This window comes from Bombina bombina, chromosome 4, assembly GCF_027579735.1.
Source record: "Bombina bombina isolate aBomBom1 chromosome 4, aBomBom1.pri, whole genome shotgun sequence".
Taxonomy (NCBI): Eukaryota; Metazoa; Chordata; class Amphibia; order Anura; family Bombinatoridae; genus Bombina; species Bombina bombina.
Window position 1 is genome coordinate 1,139,137,276 of NC_069502.1, and position 21,517 is coordinate 1,139,158,792.

Here is a 21,517-nt window from a genome sequence, read left to right on the forward strand (position 1 = left end):
TTAGCATATGAGTATAATGGGCTAGATTTATCAACGCTGAGGCGTACAGGGGCACGTATACACGCTCCTGTACGCCTCAGCTTGCCTGTGGCAGGGCGAAATTACCCGCAGGTAATTAACATTGCACACGAGCGCAGTTTTGCGCTCGCGTGCAATCCCGCCCCCTGCCCGTGCACAGCCAATCACACGCAGGCAGGAGCTGTCAATCTCCTCGGTCGGACTCGACCGAGGAGATTGAATTTCGCCACAATAGAGGTGGCGAAGATGTTAGGGAAGCAGCGGTCTGGTGACCGCTGCTTGATAAATCACGGCGAGCAAGTTCTTGAGAGAACTTGCAGCCGTAGAGGCTTGATAAATCGAGCCCTATGTCCCTTTAAAGTTTAAGGCTCTATGAATCACAAAAGAAACCTTTGAAAACTTCAAGGTTTTATGTCCCTTTAAAGTTAATTTTAACTAAACTTCAGGGTTTTATGTCCCTTTAAAGTTAATTTTAACTAAACTTAGAAAATGACTAGAGAGTGGCTATTCTTTGTATCCAAACCTGGTGGAGTTTGCTAATGGCCATTTCATACAGAGAACACTCTGTACAGAACATTTCTTGCAAATAATACTCCATTATGGATTTTAAGATACACCATATCTGCATTTTTCTTTTATAAACTAGTGAGTATATTTGGAGCAGTAAACAACATTTTAGAACACTTGTATCCAGACCATTATCTCAACATGTTTAAAATGTGGAGCCCTGAGTCTATCAGTGAGCTTTTAGTGAGCACTAAAATCTTGATAATGAAGCCCCAGTTGTTCTGTGTCATTAACTTTATGTTGCTCTGATTCTAGTGCCCTGGGGCAACTTACATAATATATATATATATATATATATATATATATATATATATATATATATATATATATATATATATGCATTTACAGTTAAAAGATGTATTTATTGTACATATCTTGTGCAGTGATTTGTTGTTTTTATACTATATACTATGCATATATATGTCCCGTTAATGTATAGGAAACTATCACTGGTATATACACCTGCCTCACTATACTCCACTATTTTACAGTTTTTTGTTTTTTTTCCACTCCTCATAAACAAAATATAAATTAAAACCTCCATCCATTAACAATATATCTTATTCTATCTCTCTTTTTTCATTTGTAAATATACACAGGATTATATTTGTGGTTGTATAAAGCTTATTTTCCTATACTTTGAATGAGAGTTGCACTGTTTATGTTCTATTGCAGTTATTTTCTTTTTGAACAGTTTGCCCTGTGTATATTTGTTTGTTTTAAAAACCTATAGTTTGCATAAGAATGTTTGTGAGCTATCCTTTAATCTCTTGTTGCTCGCTTGCTTAAATAACACATTATATGTAAATAAATATTTACCTTGTGTTGTTATATCTCTTGATCAAACTTGTCTGACTGTGTCAGATTATCTTAAAGGGATACATACAGAAATACTAAGCTTTAACTTCCTTGGTTTGTTTTTTTGTTTTGTTTCGTTGTTTTTTAAATGGGACAGCGCAGACTTGATAGGCCATCTGGTTCTTATCTGCCATTAAAATGTAGGTTTCCATGTTTATTAGTTAATAGCTAATTAGAGAACAAGATACATCTTGTTTTAATAATTAATTAACATATTCCCATTAAGTTCTTTTAACCTCTTAGGGGGCAATGCATTCAAACCCTCTTTACCATCTAAGGGTTTAGGAAAATGTCTTCATGATCTTTAATAGGACAGGAAACTCAAAACTAAACTGTCATTATTATAATCACTGTTCATAACAATATGTCAGGGAAGGATGTTGGCAAGTCAGGTCGATCTGTGAGGGGAGCTGTTATCATGGCTGGAGTCCTGAGCTGCTCTGAAGAGGGGAGGCTTTGTGTGTTGGATAGTGTGAGGTGGGCATCTCAGTGTCTGAAAAAGGCTTTAGAGTGGGCTTGCTAGGTTTAGCACACAGGATCTGCAGGTTTCTCCTATTAACATGGCGAGCTGTGATACCTGCACTAAAGGTAGTTCTATTTGTAACTTGGATGTTGGAAATTACCCTGCAGTGGTTTTGGCACCAAGACCTATGGGGTAGGTGCTAAAAGGCTCCTGCTGACACCAGTCAGCGCTTGGTTATTCTCATGGAAGTCCTAACATTATTGTCTCTGATATGCTTACCTGGTTTTGACTCCTGCTTACATCCTGGTTTACGCTCCAAGCTTTATCCTTGTTTGTACGCTGACGTGAGGACTGATTTACTGGCTTCTCAGAAAAGGAAAATAACTTTTGACTCTCCTTTTGGTGCTCCTTCTGCTGTGAAGTTTGGTTCCTGACAGATACCTGGGCTTGAATTTTGGCCTGACTTTTTGCCATTCTTTTGGATTATCCCTAAGGGCTTTATCTAGTGATGACCTCCACCTGTTTCTGACCACCATAATCACAAGCTTGGGTCCACTCATCCAAAATAGTAAATGATTTATTGCCTTATATATTATGATACACTTTTGACCGCTAGATGACACTAGTGTTTGCAAAAATGTACAGTATTTGGGTAGATTCACATAGGCTCATAAGGGTAGGAAGAGGCATTGTTGTTAAGGGGAGATCATGATAAAAAAAATTGAAAATGAAATCACCTATCTTTTATAGCAAACCACCAGTGGATGTTCATGTAATGGCGCAAACAGGACAAACAATAACTGCTACCATCACACAAACATAAAATTACAACCACAACACTTTAAAAAAGGGTTCTGTAAATGTATTTAATTGTTAAATATTTACTCTCCACTAGCTACTCTGAGGAAGGGCATTTACAAATCTTTATAAATTCTGTAATTTACCAGAATTAAATAAATTTGATAATAGTTTTAGTTTGTTTTGTTTTGGGGGGGTTTTTTTGGGGGGGGGGGTTAAGAATCATGAAACTTTTATGTTGAGTTTTATGCCCCTTTAACATTTCTAATTGTATTTGTTATCTTATATTTATGACCTATTATAACATAACTCTAAGCAATGATGTGCAGTCAAAAATTATTTACCACGGGCGGAACTACCATTGGTGCAGCAGGTGCAGTGGCACTAGGTCCCATGGAAAAATTCTTCTCAAATATGAAGATAAATTTCAGCTTACAATTTGTATTTATTGTCTCTTTAAAATACTATCTTACTTTTGTGTAACAAATTCTGAAATTTTGGTGTTGCATTTGTTTCAGATGGATAAACAGCAGTGTATTACAATATACACACCACAGTACCATGGTAATTAAAAAAATACAACTTTAATGAAATATAACAAAGAAATAACATATATACATCAAACACAAAAAAATCAAACTGCATAATAATAGTTTACAAGGATGGTATAAACAGTAAATGAACATACAAATACAGAGGCATGGGACAGATAAAAATGTATTTGCATAAAAACTGTATATAGTTGTAATACAATCGCCTTTAATTAATCTGTGATAGTACCTGCAAGTCTATAGCTAAATGGGAATAGAATACCACTAAAATCATCTAAACACAACAAAATGTTTGACCAATTACATAAATACATTCAACACTCCTAGAATAAAATTAAATATATTTATTTCTTAATTTATATATATTAGGTTTTTTTATCCCTTTGGATTTCAGAAATTTAAATATCTCACTGTGCCCAAATTGCAATTTAATACTAGTTTCCATTAAGGAGTTAAAGTTTTTAAACTGATGATAAAACATGTATCTGCATCAAACGGACACTGAACCCAAACATTTTCTTTTGTGATTCAGATAGAGCATGACATTTTAAGCAACTTTCTAAATTACTCCTATTATCAAATTTTCTTCATTCTCTGTGTATCTTTATTTGAAATGCAAGAATGTAAGTTTAGATGCCGGCCCATTTTTGGTGAACAACTTGGGTTGTTCTTGCTGATTGGTGGATAAACTATATACTGCTTAGATGCCTTATTTTTCAAATAAAGATAGCAAGAGGACAAAGAAAAATTGATAATAGGAGTAAATTAGAAAGCTGCTTAAAATTGCACGCGCTATCTGAATCACAAAAGAAAAAATTTGGGTTCAGTGTCCCTTTAATGTCTACGAAGAATTTTTTAAGTTACCACCAGTTTCCAAACTTTACCACTTCAATGGAAATTAGGCCTTATGTGGGTTTCACAAATGTCAAATGTAACTGTTCTTCTATGGCAGCCAACTGGAAGTGTGCAGTGGGATTACCCTAATTACAAATACAATATAGGCCTTGTTTCCATTGAGGTAGTAAATTGTGGAAACTGGTGATAATTTTTTTTATCTCCATTAAAGTCTATGGAGATTGTTTTTGTTCCCCCAAGTTTCCACAATTTACCACCTCAATGGAAACTAGGCCTATGTTTCCAATGTGAATGTACACAATGGAAACTACTTCTTAAAGTATTGATAACTGCCTAATGTGTTTAAATGCAGTTTTTACTCCACGTAACCAATAATATAAATTCCTGATATGTGAGCAATTCATTTCATATAGTTCTGCATAATTTTATAATATCCACTTTCATTCATAAAGAAATATTCATTTTATAATTTTATTGTATTCCAGTTGTTTAGAAATGTCACTGTTTAAAAACTAGCCTAGAGTAATATTGTAGTTGTTTCTTAAACTAGGTTACTATTGTGTTTGTGTGAAAACGTAGACATTAAAAAAAAGGAGTATAAAAAACAAACATTTGCTGAAACAGGACAAAATTTATATATATTTTTTTCTGGCTGAAAAGCTGTTAAGTATAAATTAAACAAATTATTCAAATCCCATCTTCTAATGGACTGGAACACTGTTGGTGAGGGCTCTCAAAGCAAATTAACTATCTTTTTTAATGGGTTTTTTGGGGGGGCTGTGTACATTTTAAAAAATATATGTATTTATTTTTCTAAATGGTGTCATTTGAAAACCCCATGGAAACCTGTAGAGCCCTTTTGGTGGTGTGGAATAGATCTTATCTATATAACATTTATTCTAACACATTATTCTAAGGTTTCAACTCCCTCTGCGAAGAATGCAGCACCAATGGAATTACTGTAATTGACCTACGTCTGATAAGAAATTGCTTAACTGCTTTTTGTGCACTGGGTGAAGGATAAAAGAGAGTTTGACTGAACGTTATCAGTGGGATCAGGGTTCTTGTGACATTTGTTTGTGCATTTCTCAAACATTATATGCAAAGGTGAGACTTTCTTATTTACCCTAATTACTGTGATGACGTGAGTGATTATCATTTATTTTATCTCTGCCACTATCAGGAAAGAGGTTAGGGAACCGCAGAGTAGATCAAAGTATGTTTTTTCTAATGGCCTCATAATATTGTTGTTTGTTAGGGAGAAGCAGGAGACAGATAATGGAGGAAAATGAAAACAAGAAAAGAAAAGCTGGAATCCAAAGTTTTCTAGGACTGAAAGCAGTGACTGGCAATTGTGAGATGTACCACAACTGAATTGTTTTTAAAAGCTTAACGCTTATGGGTTTAATAAACTAGATTTACATAAAGGAACAGTAAACACTTTGTAATTATAAAACATGTCTGTTGTAGTTCTATAAAATAATATATGAGCCAAGTTTTATCATTTTTTAAAACAAATTCACATCCTTATTCTTGCATTTAGTTTTCAATAGCCACAATTCGCCTTATTTGGAGCGGCCAATCTGATCTTTCATTTGCAGACAACAAGGTCATTGTCATAATGTTAGTATACAGTGTTTTGTGGTTGTTATCAATTAAAGCCAGTTAGGGGTGTATATGTAGCAGTCTAAGCCTCGAAAAGTAAGCAGACTTCATTCCAAGTTCTAGGAATTAGAAAATCCTCAATTTTTCCGAGCTAAATGGCATGAAAGGGCGTCAAAATAAATAATTAAAGTATACTGCAAAGTCTTTTAATTGAGCACAACTAAATATGTTATATAAAAATATCTGGTGTTTACTGTCCCTTTAATAACTAAATTTCTTCAAATTGGCAAGTTGTGCTATATGTTTACACTCAGAAGGTTTATTTAATAAGTATTTATTTAGTAGTCTTCTGTTGTCAGCCCCACTGCTGGTTCTTTCTGAATTGAAGAGCCCTCTATGTTGAGTTGACAGCAAGCTAAGATAGTTTAGATAGTTATATTGATGGATAAACCTACCAAAATGTCTTTACAGCTATATTAAATCTCAGACCTTACTGTTAGATTTAAACTGTTGGTTTTGAGCGACGTGTATGGAAAGGGGCAGATTTAAAATCTTGGATAAATGAAAATCACAAAAAAATAGTGATTAAAATTACTTTAAAAGATGTTTACATTTAAATTTACTTTCTTGCATTGACTTTTATGTTCCTTATAAAATAAATAGTTATCTCATATTTGAGAAAACACACATTTGTTTTTCTCTTTTCTTTAGGTTTGTAAATTGATTCATAAATTTGTTTGTGGGGTAGACCAATATATTAAAAATGCATTTTTGGTGTAGAACACTATCAAGTTAAAAAAAATATATGTTTATCTTAAGATTATTTTTTTTTAAAAGTTATTTTGTTAAGAAGGTCTCACAATAAACCTTGAAACACCCATATACAGGCATATCCTCAAAGCTGCAACCTGTCAACAGACTTGTGTGTCAAATTGGCCAAAAGTACAACTATCCGAAAATATGCACAATGGAAAATTACAACTATCCAAATTAATTCACAGTGTTAAAAAAAAATGAAACCATCTTTGACTGAATGAAACAGGTTTCCACAAGTTTTAATCCCACTTGCTTATATATTTTTTTTGTATTATTATCTGTGAAGCTTTCGGGTTAAACTTGAAACACTGAATCTTTAGCAATTTTTTTTAAACCAACCTCTAAACCAGCAGAGAAGCAAGCGGAAAGCTGAAACCCATATATATGCAAGAAAAAATGTAGGTTTTACGTCCTTTAAAGTACATTTATAATGCAAGTTCCCAGTTGATAGATTCTTTCACAACTGTGAATATACCCCCAGGGTGTCCTTAAATGTTAGAAAACTCTAATTTAGAAATGTTTTCAGTAACTGTACAAATTACTGTTGTGTCATAGCTTTAGTTGGTAAGACAAAAATCTTCAAGTTTACCTACTTTCAATAATTTATTGAATATTAAAAAAATACTTGTTTTCTTTAGTGATACCTCTCTATATCTGACTGTATACTTATCACTTAAATACAGCTATACACCGTATGACCGTTTATATATGTAATATCAATGAATATGAAAGAATACTATAAAAAGGACCGCTACAGCACCAATATGTGATTTATTTAAGCCCTGTCCTTAAACGATGCTCCGCCAAAATTTTGCGAGAGCGTAGTTTAAAGGGAATTATGAAGTATGCACACAACAATGTTTAACTGAGATTAATTTTCAGTTATTCTGAACTAGAACCTATTGTACAATTTCAAGTAAAAAAACAATTGGATGAGGAAGTTTTTTAAACCATCAAAAAACACAAAAAAAAACTAAAAACATAGATTTCTCATATATTTTCTAAGTTGCCTATATACATTTGATTTTATATACATATTTATACATATATGTGAGTGTGTGTGTTAACAACAGTTCCATTTATAATTGATATACGTTTTTAAACTCAATACAACTGAAACATTTGAATAAATGTATAACCTTTTTTTCATTATTGCTACATATTTGTCAGCAAAATATTCTTTTGATCATTGACAGAATAGCTAATATTTTAGGATGTTCAAAGAATAGTACCATATAGTTTTCAAGTATACAAAGAAGGAACAGTAAATGACTGAGCGTCTTTGGGAAGTAAGTGGAGGCATATTCTATAGAAAAGTGAACTAATAAAGAGGAAAATCCCATTCTTGCATTTGCAAATACAGCTATTTATTTTAATGTGAAAAATGTAAATATAAAGAATAAAAAGAAAGCTCTTTTTATTCTACCACATTTATAATGGTTACAAGAGCTCTGTTTAAAGAGCTGACAAATAGAAATACAGTTATTAACGTGTACGGCTGTAAATTCCTATGCTGACTTTTGATGTTATTAATAGGAATATTAGTCTGGGAATAATAGTAAATGGGAGCTTTTCAATCCCTTTTTTCACATGATTTTTGTATTTCCAACATGGAACCCAAAATTTGGCTTTCATGATTTAGGTATAACATACAATTTAAACAACTTTTCAGTTTACTTCTATTATTAAACAAATGTCATTCTCTTGGTATCATTTGTTGAATAAGTTCTTTGCTGCTCCTAAGCTTACCTAGATAAACCTTTCAGCAAAGGATAACAAGAGAAGGAAGCAAATAAAATAAAATAAGTAAATTGGAAAGTTATTTAAAATAGTATGTTCTGCCTAAATCATGACTGTCTAATTATGACTTTACTGTCCCTTTAAGTACCTGCTTGTATATATAAAGGCTGCCATTGCTAAGTGTCAGTAACTGTGTCTATTTTCAAATAACTATACAACTTGCAGTAAACGTCGGAGCTTCATGTATGTGCGTAATTTAATGTATATTAATTGGAGCTATTTTAAAGATGTCCTATAGAAAAATGAAAGTGCAGTCTCAATATCCTGTCTTACTTCACTCTAAATAGCCTGAGTAGCATTTAGGGCTTAGATAACTGCGGCTCAGTCATTTTACTGTTACTATGTTAACAGTTTAAAATCGAGTGCTTTTGAGTTCCTTTGCGTGATTGTCTATTTTAAAACCATTTATCATTTCCTTCTCTTTAAACTCCTCCTCTCCACACAGAGGTTCAACGGAAATTTCTACTTCAGCGTTTGTGTTCAAGTCATTGCTTCTATACCATACTTGCGAGGATTTTCCTTTCGCCATCGCTCTGTGGTTTTCTTCACTGTACGGTATCAGTTCCTGGCTACAGCATAAGTTGGCATCACATTTTGCAGAGATACAAGGAGCATTGCATTTTAGGGTGTTATCCTTCTCATCTACAAACTCAGCTTGAAGGGTGACAGCATGAATTCCTGCCACGTGGAAGATTTTTCGTATCTTACGGTCAGCATCATGGTAACTAGGTAAATCTTGAAACTTGACGTGAAGGGTTGCAATGCTCTTGCCACTTGCAAGTTCCCAGATATGAATCTCATGAACACTTTTAACTCCAGGTACTGCAGCTAAATTTATGCCTAGAATACAAAAATATGTTTGCATGTAATACATAAAAAAGTGTTTAAAGGCTGTATCACATTTAATGGGACATCGAAGTCAAAAGAAAACGTGATTCAGACCCTATCTATCAAGCTCCGTATTGAGCTTGAAGCCCCGTGTAAATACCGCTGCTCCATAACCTGTCTGCATGCTCTGAGATCGCCGCAATTCAACCTGATCCAATACGATTGGGTTGATTGACACCCCCCTGCTAGCGGCCGTGAATTTGCAGGGGGCGCCGTTACACCAGCACTTCACAAGAGCTGAAGTGCAATGCTGAATGCGGAGCGCGTATTGCTCTCCGCATTCAGCGAGGTCTGTCGGACATGATCCGAAATGTCGGATCATGTCCGACAGGCCTTTCATAAATAGGCCCCAGAGTGTGTAACTTAAAACAATGTCCTATTTTGCGCCAATCTATCTGAGCATACTGAGGTAGACTCAGAAATGTGCATGTGTCTTAAGTATTAAACATTACACATTGTTTCAAAAATGACACATTAAATATTATTAAACATTGTTAAAAAGATTGTGTCCAGTGCTGGTACCATATAGTGGTTAAGACACATGTAAGCCCCCAAAGCCTACGTCAGTATGCTCTCATTGAAGGGAGCTAAGTTTCAGTAAACACCAATAGAAAGTAATACATTTTATATTGGAAGTAAATTTATTTATTTTTTCAATTTGACGACAATCTATATAAATCATAAGTTTAATTTTAACTTTTTTGACCCTTAAACAAACTGGGGGAAAAACCCACATGAATCAAGTACTAGTGAAATAAATCATTCCAATGTGTTATATATACAGTATATATATATATACACTTTGATCTGATGAAATGGACGATTTGTCTCTGCAACGTCATCCAGTAAAAGCTGACACTGTTTGACAGAAATTTCTGAGAGTGCATCCTTATTTTGTAAAGTTCCTCATAATAATACTGTTTCTATCAAACAATGTAGACTTCCTTTTTCCATTTTTTTTAATAATAAATAAAAATTCTTACCGATTTCTCCTACATCAACTCCTTTGGGCACCATTTGAAGCAAAATGGTTGCAGTTTCTTTGATAAGGGGAAAGGCAGAGATTAAAATAATAGCCACCATTACGATAGTGAGACTGGGGTCAATATAGCATTGCCAGTTACATGGCTCTTCCTCTTTTAAAGGACGCACGTAAAATATGACAGCAGCTACTACCACTACTACTGACCCCAGTGCGTCCCCCATTACATGAAGCAAGACACCTGCAAAGAAAGGACAACAATGTCAGATTCAGTGGAGTCAGCCATTCAAAAATATATCCCTCTACAGAAGCCGTCCTCCATTTTAACAGAACCCTGCATCTTGCCACATATATGTCCCTTATATATAACTGAAGCCTTGTCTACTCCAGCAACAAGTCTGTTTGGCTCCCACCCATAAGGCAAGTGGCAGAAGCTGTTTGGCCATTAAAAACTATTGCAGCAAACAAGTTGTTAATTTGTTCTTGATAAGTATGTTAATTTATTCAAAAGCAAACAAAAAGTCTTGTTTAATCATGAGGCGTTTTATGTCAATTTAAAGGGACATGGAAGTGATGCAGTAAAGGGATAGAAAAGTTAAATTAAAATGTGCATGGGGGGCATTTCAATTTTAAATAGAAGCATTTCTGCAATATATTTCCATTAGCAAAAATACTTCTAGTAAAAAGTGATTTCTGTTTTCCAGAGACATACACACATATGCTGCGATAGTCAGTACACCAGTATTACAGCTGAGAGAGCTGGCATACACACATATGCTGCGATAGTCAGTACACTAGTATTCCAGCTGAGAGAGCTGGCATACGCACATATGCTGTGAGAGTCAGTACACCAGTATTCCAGCTGAGAGAGCTGGCATACACACATATGCTGCGATAGTCAGTACACCAGTATTCCAGCTGAGAGAGCTGGCATACGCACATATGCTGTGAGAGTCAGTACACCAGTATTACAGCTGAGAGAGCTGGCATACACACATATGCTGTGAGAGTCAGTACACCAGTATTCCAGCTGAGAGAGCTGGCATACACACATATGCTGTGAGAGTCAGTACACCAGTATTACAGCTGAGAGAGCTGGCATACACACATATGCTGTGAGAGTCAGTACACCAGTATTCCAGCTGAGAGAGCTGGCATACACTCATATGCTGTGAGAGTCAGTACACCAGTATTACAGCTGAGAGAGCTGGCATACACACATATGCTGTGAGAGTCAGTACACCAGTATTACAGCTGAGAGAGCTGGCATACACACATATGCTGCGATAGTCAGTACACCAGTATTACAGCTGAGAGAGCTGGCATACACACATATGCTGTGAGAGTCAGTACACCAGTATTACAGCTGAGAGAGCTGGCATACACACATATGCTGTGAGGATCAGTACACCAGTATTACAGCTGAGAGAGCTGGCATACACTCATATGCTGTGAGAGTCAGTACACCAGTATTACAGCTGAGAGAGTTGGCATACGCACATATTCTGTGAGGGTCAGTACACCAGTATTCCAGCTGAGAGAGCTGGCATACACACATATACTGTGAGGGTCAGTACACCAGTATTCCAGCTGAGAGAGCTGGCATACACACATTGCTGTGAGAGTCAGTACACCAGTATTCCAGCTGAGAGAGCTGGCATACACACATATGCTGTGAGAGTCAGTACACCAATATTCCAGCTGAGAGAGCTGGCATACACACATATGCTGTGAGGGTCATTACACCAGTATTCCAGCTGAGAGAGCTGGCATACACACATTGCTGTGAGGGTCAGTACACCAGTATTCCAGCTGAGAGAGCTGGCATACACACATTGCTGTGAGAGTCAGTACACCAGTATTATAGCTGAGAGAGCTGGCTGTGGTGTGTATTATGCCTATAAAGACTTAATTTAACCGGCACTCACAGCATATGCGCGTATGCTGCAGAAAAATAGCAATAACTTTTACTAGAAGCATATTTGCTAATGGAAGTATATTGCAAAAAAAGCTTCTATTTAAAATTGAAATGCACCTATGCACATTTCCCTTTTGACATTTCTATCCCTTTCAAGTACAATCCATCACGTCATGTACATGCAATTCTGCTATTAAAGGGACATGAAACCCACATGTTTTTCTTTCATGATTTAGCTAGTACATACAATTTTAAAAATTTCAAGTTTACTTCTATTATCAAATTTGGTATCATTTGTTGAAGAAGCAGCAATGCACGACTGGTTTCTAACTTAACACATGGGTGAGTCAATGACAATCAGTATATGTATGCAACCACCAATCAGCAGCTAGAACCTAGGTTATTTGCTGCTCCTGAGCTTACCTAAATAAACCTTACAGCAAAGGATAACAAAAAATGAAGCAAATTAAATAATAGAAGTAAATTGGAAAGTTTTTTTTAAAAAGTGTATGTTTTATCTAAATCATGAATGTCTAATTATAACTTTACTGTCCCTTTAAAAAGTGTGTGCTGTGTTTTTTGCATAATGATAAATATCCTTGTAGCTGCTGGTGATAACGTCATTGTGCCAAGGAGGGCTTTGGATAATAAATAATCATAGGCTACACAGCCATACAGCCCTAGTCATTAGGGCATAGCTCTTTAGTCTCCCCCATGGCAACAAGCACCCTGGAGCATTCTCCTATGACTCAGGCCACAAAGACTCTAATTGGCTGTTTAAGCCATCTGGCAACAAGAAGTATAGGAAGATAGCCTGAAGATGCAGAGTAAAGGAGGATTTGCATCTAAATTCTGCATATATATTTTCTTATTTATAGGGTCATGAAACACAAAAAAATCATTTCATTTCACTTTACTTCTGATATCTAATTTTGTTCCTTCTCTTGGTATTCTTTAATAAATAAAATATCCTTAGGTAGGCTCAGGAACAGCAATTCACTACTGGGACCTAACTGCTGATTGGTGGCTGCGCTTATATGCCTCTTGTGATTGGCTCATCCAATATGTTCAGCTAGCTCCCAGTAGTGTGTTGCTGCTCGTTCAACAAATGATAACAAGAGAATGGAGCAACTTTGGTATTAGAAGTAACTTGGAAAGTTGTTTAAAATACTCTGCTCCATCTGAATCATAAAATAAATATGTTAAGCTTGATGTTCCTTTAAAGACAGCTTTCCGCTATACTGGAAGTGATGCTTTACAGACTCATTTACAGCTATCCCTGATTTGTCATAATCAAGGGAGAAAAGACAAACATACTCACCAGGGTTTATTACTGGTTTGCAAAACTCTGCACATTATGATAAAAAAGTGATAGTTTCATAAGAGTTTAAACATTTATTTAATGTGGTTCTTTTCAAATTCAGCACTTAAAGGGACAGTCTACACTAGAATTGTTATTGTTTAAAAAGATAGATAACGTCTTTACTACCCATTTATTAGCTTTTCACAACAGGAGACTGCTAGTTCATGTGGGCCATATAGATAACAATGTGTTCACACTCGAGGAGTTATTTAAGAGTTAGCACAACACAGTACTGAATGCAAGTCAATAGATAAAAGAAGATGCTTAGATACAAGGTAATCACAGAGGTAAAAATTATATTAAGATAACTGTTTTGGTTATGAAAAACTGGGAAATGGGTAATAAAGGGATTATCTATCTTTTAAAACAATAAAAATTCTATTGTACTCTGTCCCTTGAAATGTACTACGGATATATAAAAGAGTTGGCTTTAATATCCATCTAGATGCGACCTTATGATGCCAGCCTATGCACTATATGCACTATATGATGCCAGCCTATGCACTATATGCACTATATGATGCCTTATGATGCCAGCCTATCCACTATATCATACAATGCATCATCCTAAAAATGGATTAATACTGCAGGAGTTTTAAAGAAGCAGCAGGTGCCCAATCAAAGACATTGCAATAATACAGGCCTAAAAAATCTAAATGTTCTTAAAGGGACATGAAACAAAAAAAATCTTCTTTAATGATTTAGATAGAGCATACACTTTAATAAAATGTGTTATTAAATGTACTTTGTTGTTCTGGAATCCTTTTTGGAAGGGCACTTTTCTGGAGCACTTTATGTCCGCAGTTTTAATAATGTCATACAGTTTTGAGAACTAGAGGGCAGCAATGATTTCACTACTAATAACTGACATATTGCACTTCAGAAACATGCCCGCTACCTACCTAGGTATGCTGTTTTAAAACAAAACCAGAGAGCCTTACCTCTTATGTTTAATGTTGACGCCTTCTTCTCATCCTTCTTGATTTCTTCATCCTCTGAATCCTCTGAGATGCTCAAAGTGTCACCTGTAGCCAAAGAAGAAACCTTGTGTTGTGTATAAGTTCTACAAACAAAAGAAATAGCAGGTTTTCGTAATCAGCATGTGTGTGACAAGAAAAGTCATGAATCTGAAAATCTGAGCCCAAGTTGCTTTCAGCTCTTTAATCAGAAATGGACTTTGTCAGAGAGCTAAAAATTAGAGCAAAAGTGATCTGATTAGATAATGACACTTATTCAGCAGATATTGTTTCACTTGCTTTCAATAAATAAAGCGTTATCTAAAAATGATCTTTTACGAGAACTTTAGCAAAAATTGGCAAAAACAGGAACAAGAAAATAGCATTTAATTTCTACTAAGAGAGAAAAAAAGATGGTAATAGGAAATGAGATAAACAGAAAAATAGAAACGAATAAAGACAGAAAGAAAACAGGGAACTGTATAGCTACATCGGTGCATATTTAGATTAAAGGGATAGTCTAGTCAAAATTAAACTTTCATGATTCAGATAGAACATGCAAAGTTTTCTAATTTACTGCTATTATCAATTTTTCTTCGTTCTCTTCTAATCTTTATTTGAAAAAGCAATAATGTAAGCTTAGGAGCCAGACAATTTTTGGTTCAGAACCTGGGTAGCGCTTGTTGTTTGGTGTCAAAATGTAGCCACCAATCAGCAAGAGCTACCCAGGTTCAGAACCAAAAATGGGCCGGCTCCTAAGCTTTCATTCAAATAAAGATACCAAGAGAACCGAGAAAAATTGATAATAGGAGTAAATTAGAAAGTTGCTTAAAATTGCATGCTCTATCTGAATCATGAAAGTTTGATTTTGACTAGACTATCCCTTTAAGGTAGCACATAATGTTTTAATCCCCCAATAACTAGTTGATGAGCAGGACATTATCCAGGGTTCACATTCATATTCACATAAGGTGAGATGCCAGAAGACTTGCTTTCAGGCATCCATATAAAATTAACCCACAGTTGTGGAGATTGGTAGGAATGGTTAGAAGAAGATGAACCATTGAGATTTAGCTCTGTGGTCAACGCTTCTTACCAACAAATGCTATGATCAAGAACCACCCACACATGTCTATTACTAGCTACTATTTCTTAAAGAACTTGATTTCCTCTGGAGCTATATGTTTACAAATGTTACTTCATAAGATCATATAGCTTCTAGATGAACTCAAAAATATTCTGATACCCCTTAAAAAATAACCGAAAGGCACCTGCTTCGTTGGTTTCCTGGCTCCTCTGGTGGTCATCTCTCTTGTAGGGTGTGATAGTTAGGTTAGGATCAGACTGGTCCTTGCTGTTCTGTTGTTTGCCTGACTTTGAACATGCTTTGCAGAATCGTATACAGGCACCATAGTCCTGGAAGACCAGTAGTCCTATAATGTTGACAAGTAACCCCAGAGCACCCACAATCAGTACTAGTCTTGCATCGTCCATTTTCTCAGGCTTGGCTAGTCGTAGCACAGAGTCCACCAGAATGGTAAAACATAGAGCGGTCAGGAACACTGCATTACATAGAGCACCAACCACCTCAGCACGAGTGTAGCCATAGGTGGCCTGGGGTCCCCTACTCTGACGTCTTGAGATACGGGAGGCCGTGATGCCCACACACAGGGAAATCAAATCAGACAACATGTTGAATGAGTCTGAGATCAAAGCTATGGCGTTACCAATATAACCGGTCACCAACTCAACTACAAAGAAGACCACAGTGAGGACCAGCATAAAGATCAGACGGCAGGTTTTGCCAGTGTAGCGACCCATGGCTTTAGAATAATTGATGGACCCTTATGACCTGGACAATGTCTGACCTTTCAGTTGAATTCTGTGGGGATTTAATTACACTGTAACTTGTGAGAATGGACTTGGTTGATCTTCTGGTGAGATCAGTTCTAGTCTCTAATGTTAGGTCAAGCCTGATGTTTCAGTGTCCCAGAAAATGAGGTTGGGTCTGGGCCCCAAAGGGTACTGTCAGGACTTGGGTTTTTGTGCAAATAATGAGACAAGGTCTGGGTTTCCTAAAAGTGGGGCCAGGTCTGTGATCTCAATGGGTGAAGCCAGGTCTGGGGCCTCTGTGTAATAAGTCAGCTCTGTGTGCAATGGGTACAGCATGTAATGTCTGAGAGTTGTGTAACAATGGCAGGAGTCAGTCAGTGTAGGTAAGTTCTGGTTCTTGTGGTCACTATTAGATAACCCGGTGCGATGTCAGAGCAATATCGTATACAGCGTGTAGAGGCAGCAACACCTCTATATAGTGTTACAGTGCTGACTCGGTCTTGCTTCTTGGTTGTATTTTTTCTTTGGAATTCTGTCTGGATAAACTGGTTTACTGCAGTAACACCAGGTCAGTACATAAAGCTGGAGCAGTTCTTGCAGTATAGGAGATCCGAGCAGAACCAACTTTATACACTGATGGACCTTGCTGACCTGAGGTGCGGGAGATCTGGTGACTTATCGTGGTGTCCTGTGGGCTGAGCAGTGCGGGATCAGTACCGTGATGTCAATGTCCTGTTGGATGAGCAGGGCAGGATCGGTACCGTGATGTCCCTGTCCTGTTGGCTGAGCTGCAGTGTGGGATCGGTACCTGATGTCCTTGTCCTGTTGGCTGAGCAGGTGTCCCCGTTCTCTGTAGAAGGAGCTCTGTTGCAGCCCTTCTGTATTTATAAGCTCCCAGATAAACACATGTGCTCACTCAGCACTATCTCCCCGCCCAGCCCTTATACAGACTCTCCTTTTTTCCATTATCCCGGCACGTACACAATGTGACAATGACATAAGCAAGATACCAATGGGACAGGTTGTGCCCGGGCTCCTCCTACTGTCAGGACCGGACCAGCTGATACCAGCCAGGGGCTAGTGAAGAGCAATGGGGGTGGGTGCACTGCTTGATGGCTGTGTAGTGGGGTAGATATAGCATTACCCATTTCTGTTTAGTTTACCCACTTGTTTAAGAATGATATCTGCTTCTCTGCCAGAGAGTGTTGTGCAATTGTGTGTTACTAAATCATTGTTATTCTAGCTACTTAATATAATGCAAACATGGGGATTTCACAGAGTGCACTTTCTTCTACAGCCTGGTAAATATATACATTATGATCAAAATTATCAAAATGTCACTTACAAAGTTTACACCGTTATAGGATTGTGTACTTTATCTTCTGGCAAGAAGAAAATAAGTTAAATAGCTGTAGAAGTCTTGTGCAATAAGTGTGCAGATATGTGTTATTGGGTCAACGTATGTATATATATGTGTGTGTGTGTGTATATGTGTGAGTGTGCGCATAGGTGTGTATTTGTGCGTGTGAGAGAGTGTGTGCATATGTGTGTGTATGTCTGTGTGTATGTGTGTGCATGTGTGTGAGAGAGTGTGTGTATTTGTGTGTGTGCGTGTGAGTGTGCATATGTGTGTATTTGTGTGTGTGAGAGTGTGTGTGCATATGTGTGTGCATGTGTAAGTGTGTGTGTGCATGTTTGTGTGAGACAGTGTATTTGTGTGTATGTGGGTGCATATGTGTGTATTTGTGTGTGTGAGAGAGAGTGTGTGTGTGCATATGTGTGTGTATGTGTGTGTGCATGTGTAAGTGTGTGTGTGTGCATGTGTAAATGTGTCTATGTGAGAGTGTGTGTGTATATGTGTGTGTGCATATAAGTGTGTGTGTGCATGAGGGAGTGTGTGTATATGTATTTGTGTGTGTGCATATGAGTGTGTGTGTGTGCATGTGTGAGTGTTTGCATATGTGTGTGAGTGTGTGCGTGCATATATATGTGTGTGTGACTATGTAGACCTAAGACAGCTTTTACCCTTCATTTTGACTTAGTACTCTAATTTTTTTATTATTGTAAAGGGACATTGATATCATTGTATTTTTTGCACATCTAAAAGGGGACATTTCATGTTATTTTATTTTCATGTTATTTTATTTTGTAACTGTTTACATGTGAATTCATTTTTTTTTAATCTATTGAAGCTTGTAAAAATTCTCCAAAAGATCTCTGGATGTAGTGGGGTATAGACTATACAATTTGGGGGTGCACCATAAAGATTCCCAATTTTCTGACTTAATTACCTCTTTCTTTGCTTGGAGTAGTGAGAAAAATTTACTACTTTTGAAGTTTGGGGGTGTTACGTTAAGTAATGGGGCTCCATAACACCCCCTTATAACCCTCAACGTGGACAAAATTTATAAAGTACGAAAAAATGCGCCTTAAAAGTCGCGATTATTTCCGCAGTAGTTTGCAATGTGTGAAGTCAAAAATGTTGCCAGTATTTATCAAAATTTTAGAGACATTTTTGGGGCAACATTTATTTTGTAACGTCAAGCAAATATCATTTTCACTTTATTTTTTTAATCTAAACATTAGCCACCGGTAAATGGTTTCATTGTTTTTATCCTATTATAACAGAATAAAGTAATTAAGTGATTGTTTGTAAGAATGTTATTTCTCATGTTAAAGTTATTTTTGCTTTGCCCCTTCTTTGGCGCTCTTTCATCGAGGAAGATTGCCCATTTTTTGGAGCTTATCTTTGTTCTTTTTAGTACACTTATTTCAATTGCACTTTCAATTATTTTACTTTTTTAAAAATCTGTATATAATTTGTAGTTCATAAAATATTATTCTTCAGATTCTGCGCCTTGTTGTGGGCAATATCTAGCCCTAGATACAGCCATTATGGCAAGAAAAAGATTTTTTTTCCATTTTCCCTCCAGACAAACAACAATATTGCTTTTTATTTTTCACTACCCCGCAACCTACAAATTGGCGAGATTAAAAACAGTGAATATTGCATGCGCCACTTTTCATAAATATATACAGGCATTTTAAATGCTTATAGAGATTAATACAAAAAATCTGGCACTTCCGGACAACTTATTGGCATATATTAAAGACTTGCGAATGGTCATCAGTCAATTTGTTTGCTCATATGAAAAGTTGAGACTTTATTTGCCCATAACCGTTCATAAATATGGTGATATCATTTTTGAGGGTTTTTTTTATTACAAACGTGAGAATTTTCTTATTCTAACTTTGATAAATTTTGCCCTGTGTCTTAGTTGTCAACATCAGCAAGTTTCATTATCTTACCCTTTTTTATTTAGTTTGTTTTTTTTGGGGGGGGTTTAAGTGAATGTAAATTTTCATGAATTAGCGCCCAGTTTTTAAGTATACTATTAAACACAGGGGCACTTTCATTCATGAAAGTTTATATTGCACCGGATTTTTACAAATACTTACCTTTCTCTTGTGTAAGCCAGATCGCCAATCCCTCGGCTTCTTCTCCTGCTGTACTTACACAGCAATGACGAAACCGGCTTCTTCCAATCACGGCATGGCCTCATGAGATAGACCCTCTGGGGGGGAAGCCATGATTGGTGCAAGCCGGTTTTGTCATTAGTGATGTATATACAGAGGAACTGCGGGCAGGGGATCGGCGATCCGGCTTTGCACAAGAGAAAGGTAAGTATTTGTAAAAATATGGTGCAATGTATACTTTCATGAATTAAATTTCTCCTGTTTTTAATAGTAAATTTAAAAACCGGGCACTAATTCATGAAAGTTTACATTCACTTTAAGTGTATTGTCTACTTCTTTGCAGATATTTACATAACTAAGGCAATGGCACATTTTATTGTGTGATAACAGAATATAAATATCCTACACCTGTATATATTACATCTCTCCTGTAACTAACTACTCATAATACATTTATAGTTATATGTTGCATCATAAATATTACTGTTGTAGTAATATAGTATCAGTGAACAGTAGATATACTGTGCTGGATTACACATTATGAGAAGTATACTCAGGATATATTATGTGCTTTACAATTTATTTGGGTATATAGAAAAAAAGAAAATACTCTTATGTTTTAGAGCATTGTATAATTGCACTATTACTTCCACTGACTATGGGATCAGTCATAATTTAAAATTCTTTATCTGCAAAAATCCCAATAGACCTTAATGGTGCATTTTGTAGAAAACTTGTACATATGCACACTTTCTGAGGCACCATCTCCTAGTGAAGATGTGCAAAAGTTCACAGTTTTTTACGTATTTGTGTTTGTGATTGGCTGATGGCTGTCACATGATATAAGGGGTGGGGAAATGAAGTAACTAAAATTGGTCAGAATATCATCTACTACTCATATGAAATTCAGTGTTATTGCATTTATTGGTTCTGCAATCCTGTTGTCTTTAATGGTCATTTAACCCCTGCAAAGGTTCTAGATTAAAGGGACACTGAACTCAATTTTTTCTTTTGTGATTCAGATAAAGCAGCAATTTTAAGCAACTTTCTAATTTACTCCTATTATTAATTTTTATTTGTTCTCTTGCTATCTCTATTTGAAAAAGAAGGCATCTAAGCTTTTTTGGTTCAGGACTCTGGACAGCACTTTTTTATTGGTGGATGAATTTATCCACCAATCAGCAAGAACATATGTGTGAGTGTGCGCATAGGTGTGTATTTGTGCGTGTGAGAGAGTGTGTGCATATGTGTGCATATGTGTGTGTATGTGTGTGCATGTGTGTGAGAGAGTGTGTGTATTTGTGTGTGTGCGTGTGAGTGTGCATATGTGTGTATTTGTGTGTGTGAGAGTGTGTGTGCATATGTGTGTGCATGTGTAAGTGTGTGTGTGCATGTTTGTGTGAGACAGTGTATTTGTGTGTATGTGGGTGCATATGTGTGTATTTGTGTGTGTGAGAGAGAGTGTGTGTGTGCATATGTGTGTGTATGTGTGTGTGCATGTGTAAGTGTGTGTGTGTGCATGTGTAAATGTGTCTATGTGAGAGTGTGTGTGTATATGTGTGTGTGCATATAAGTGTGTGTGTGCATGAGGGAGTGTGTGTATATGTATTTGTGTGTGTGCATATGAGTGTGTGTGTGTGCATGTGTGAGTGTTTGCATATGTGTGTGATTGTGTGCGTGCATATATATGTGTGTGTGTGTGACTATGTAGACCTAAGACAGCTTTTACCCTTCATTTTGACTTAGTACTCTAATTTTTTTATTATTGT

General features: G+C 36.3%; 1 protein-coding gene across 1 annotated transcript; it reads right to left on the reverse strand.

Annotated features, from left to right (window-relative positions):
• Positions 1–3,272: 3,272 nt before the first annotated feature.
• Positions 3,273–17,124, reverse strand: SLC30A10 (solute carrier family 30 member 10). The gene is made up of 4 exons (XM_053712509.1): positions 15,710–17,124; positions 14,424–14,507; positions 10,203–10,442; positions 3,273–9,171 (listed from the first exon to the last, which is right to left on the reverse strand). Exons 1-4 carry the CDS (start codon positions 16,257–16,259, stop codon positions 8,684–8,686), a joined length of 1,362 nt encoding a protein of 453 aa, XP_053568484.1. The 5' UTR covers positions 16,260–17,124; the 3' UTR covers positions 3,273–8,683.
• Positions 17,125–21,517: the final 4,393 nt, after the last annotated feature.

Excerpts from the sequence above, each read along its gene's own strand:
- SLC30A10 (XM_053712509.1), bottom strand. The coding sequence starts at position 16,259 with ATGGGTCGCTACACTGGCAAAACCTGCCGTCTGATCTTTATGCTGGTC. Across the intron at positions 14,508-15,709 it reads CCAGGAAACCAACGAAGCAG|GTGACACTTTGAGCATCTCA; the intron begins GTGCCTTTCGGT and ends CTTTGGCTACAG. Across the intron at positions 9,172-10,202 it reads AGTTGATGTAGGAGAAATCG|GCATAAATTTAGCTGCAGTA; the intron begins GTAAGAATTTTT and ends TTTGTATTCTAG.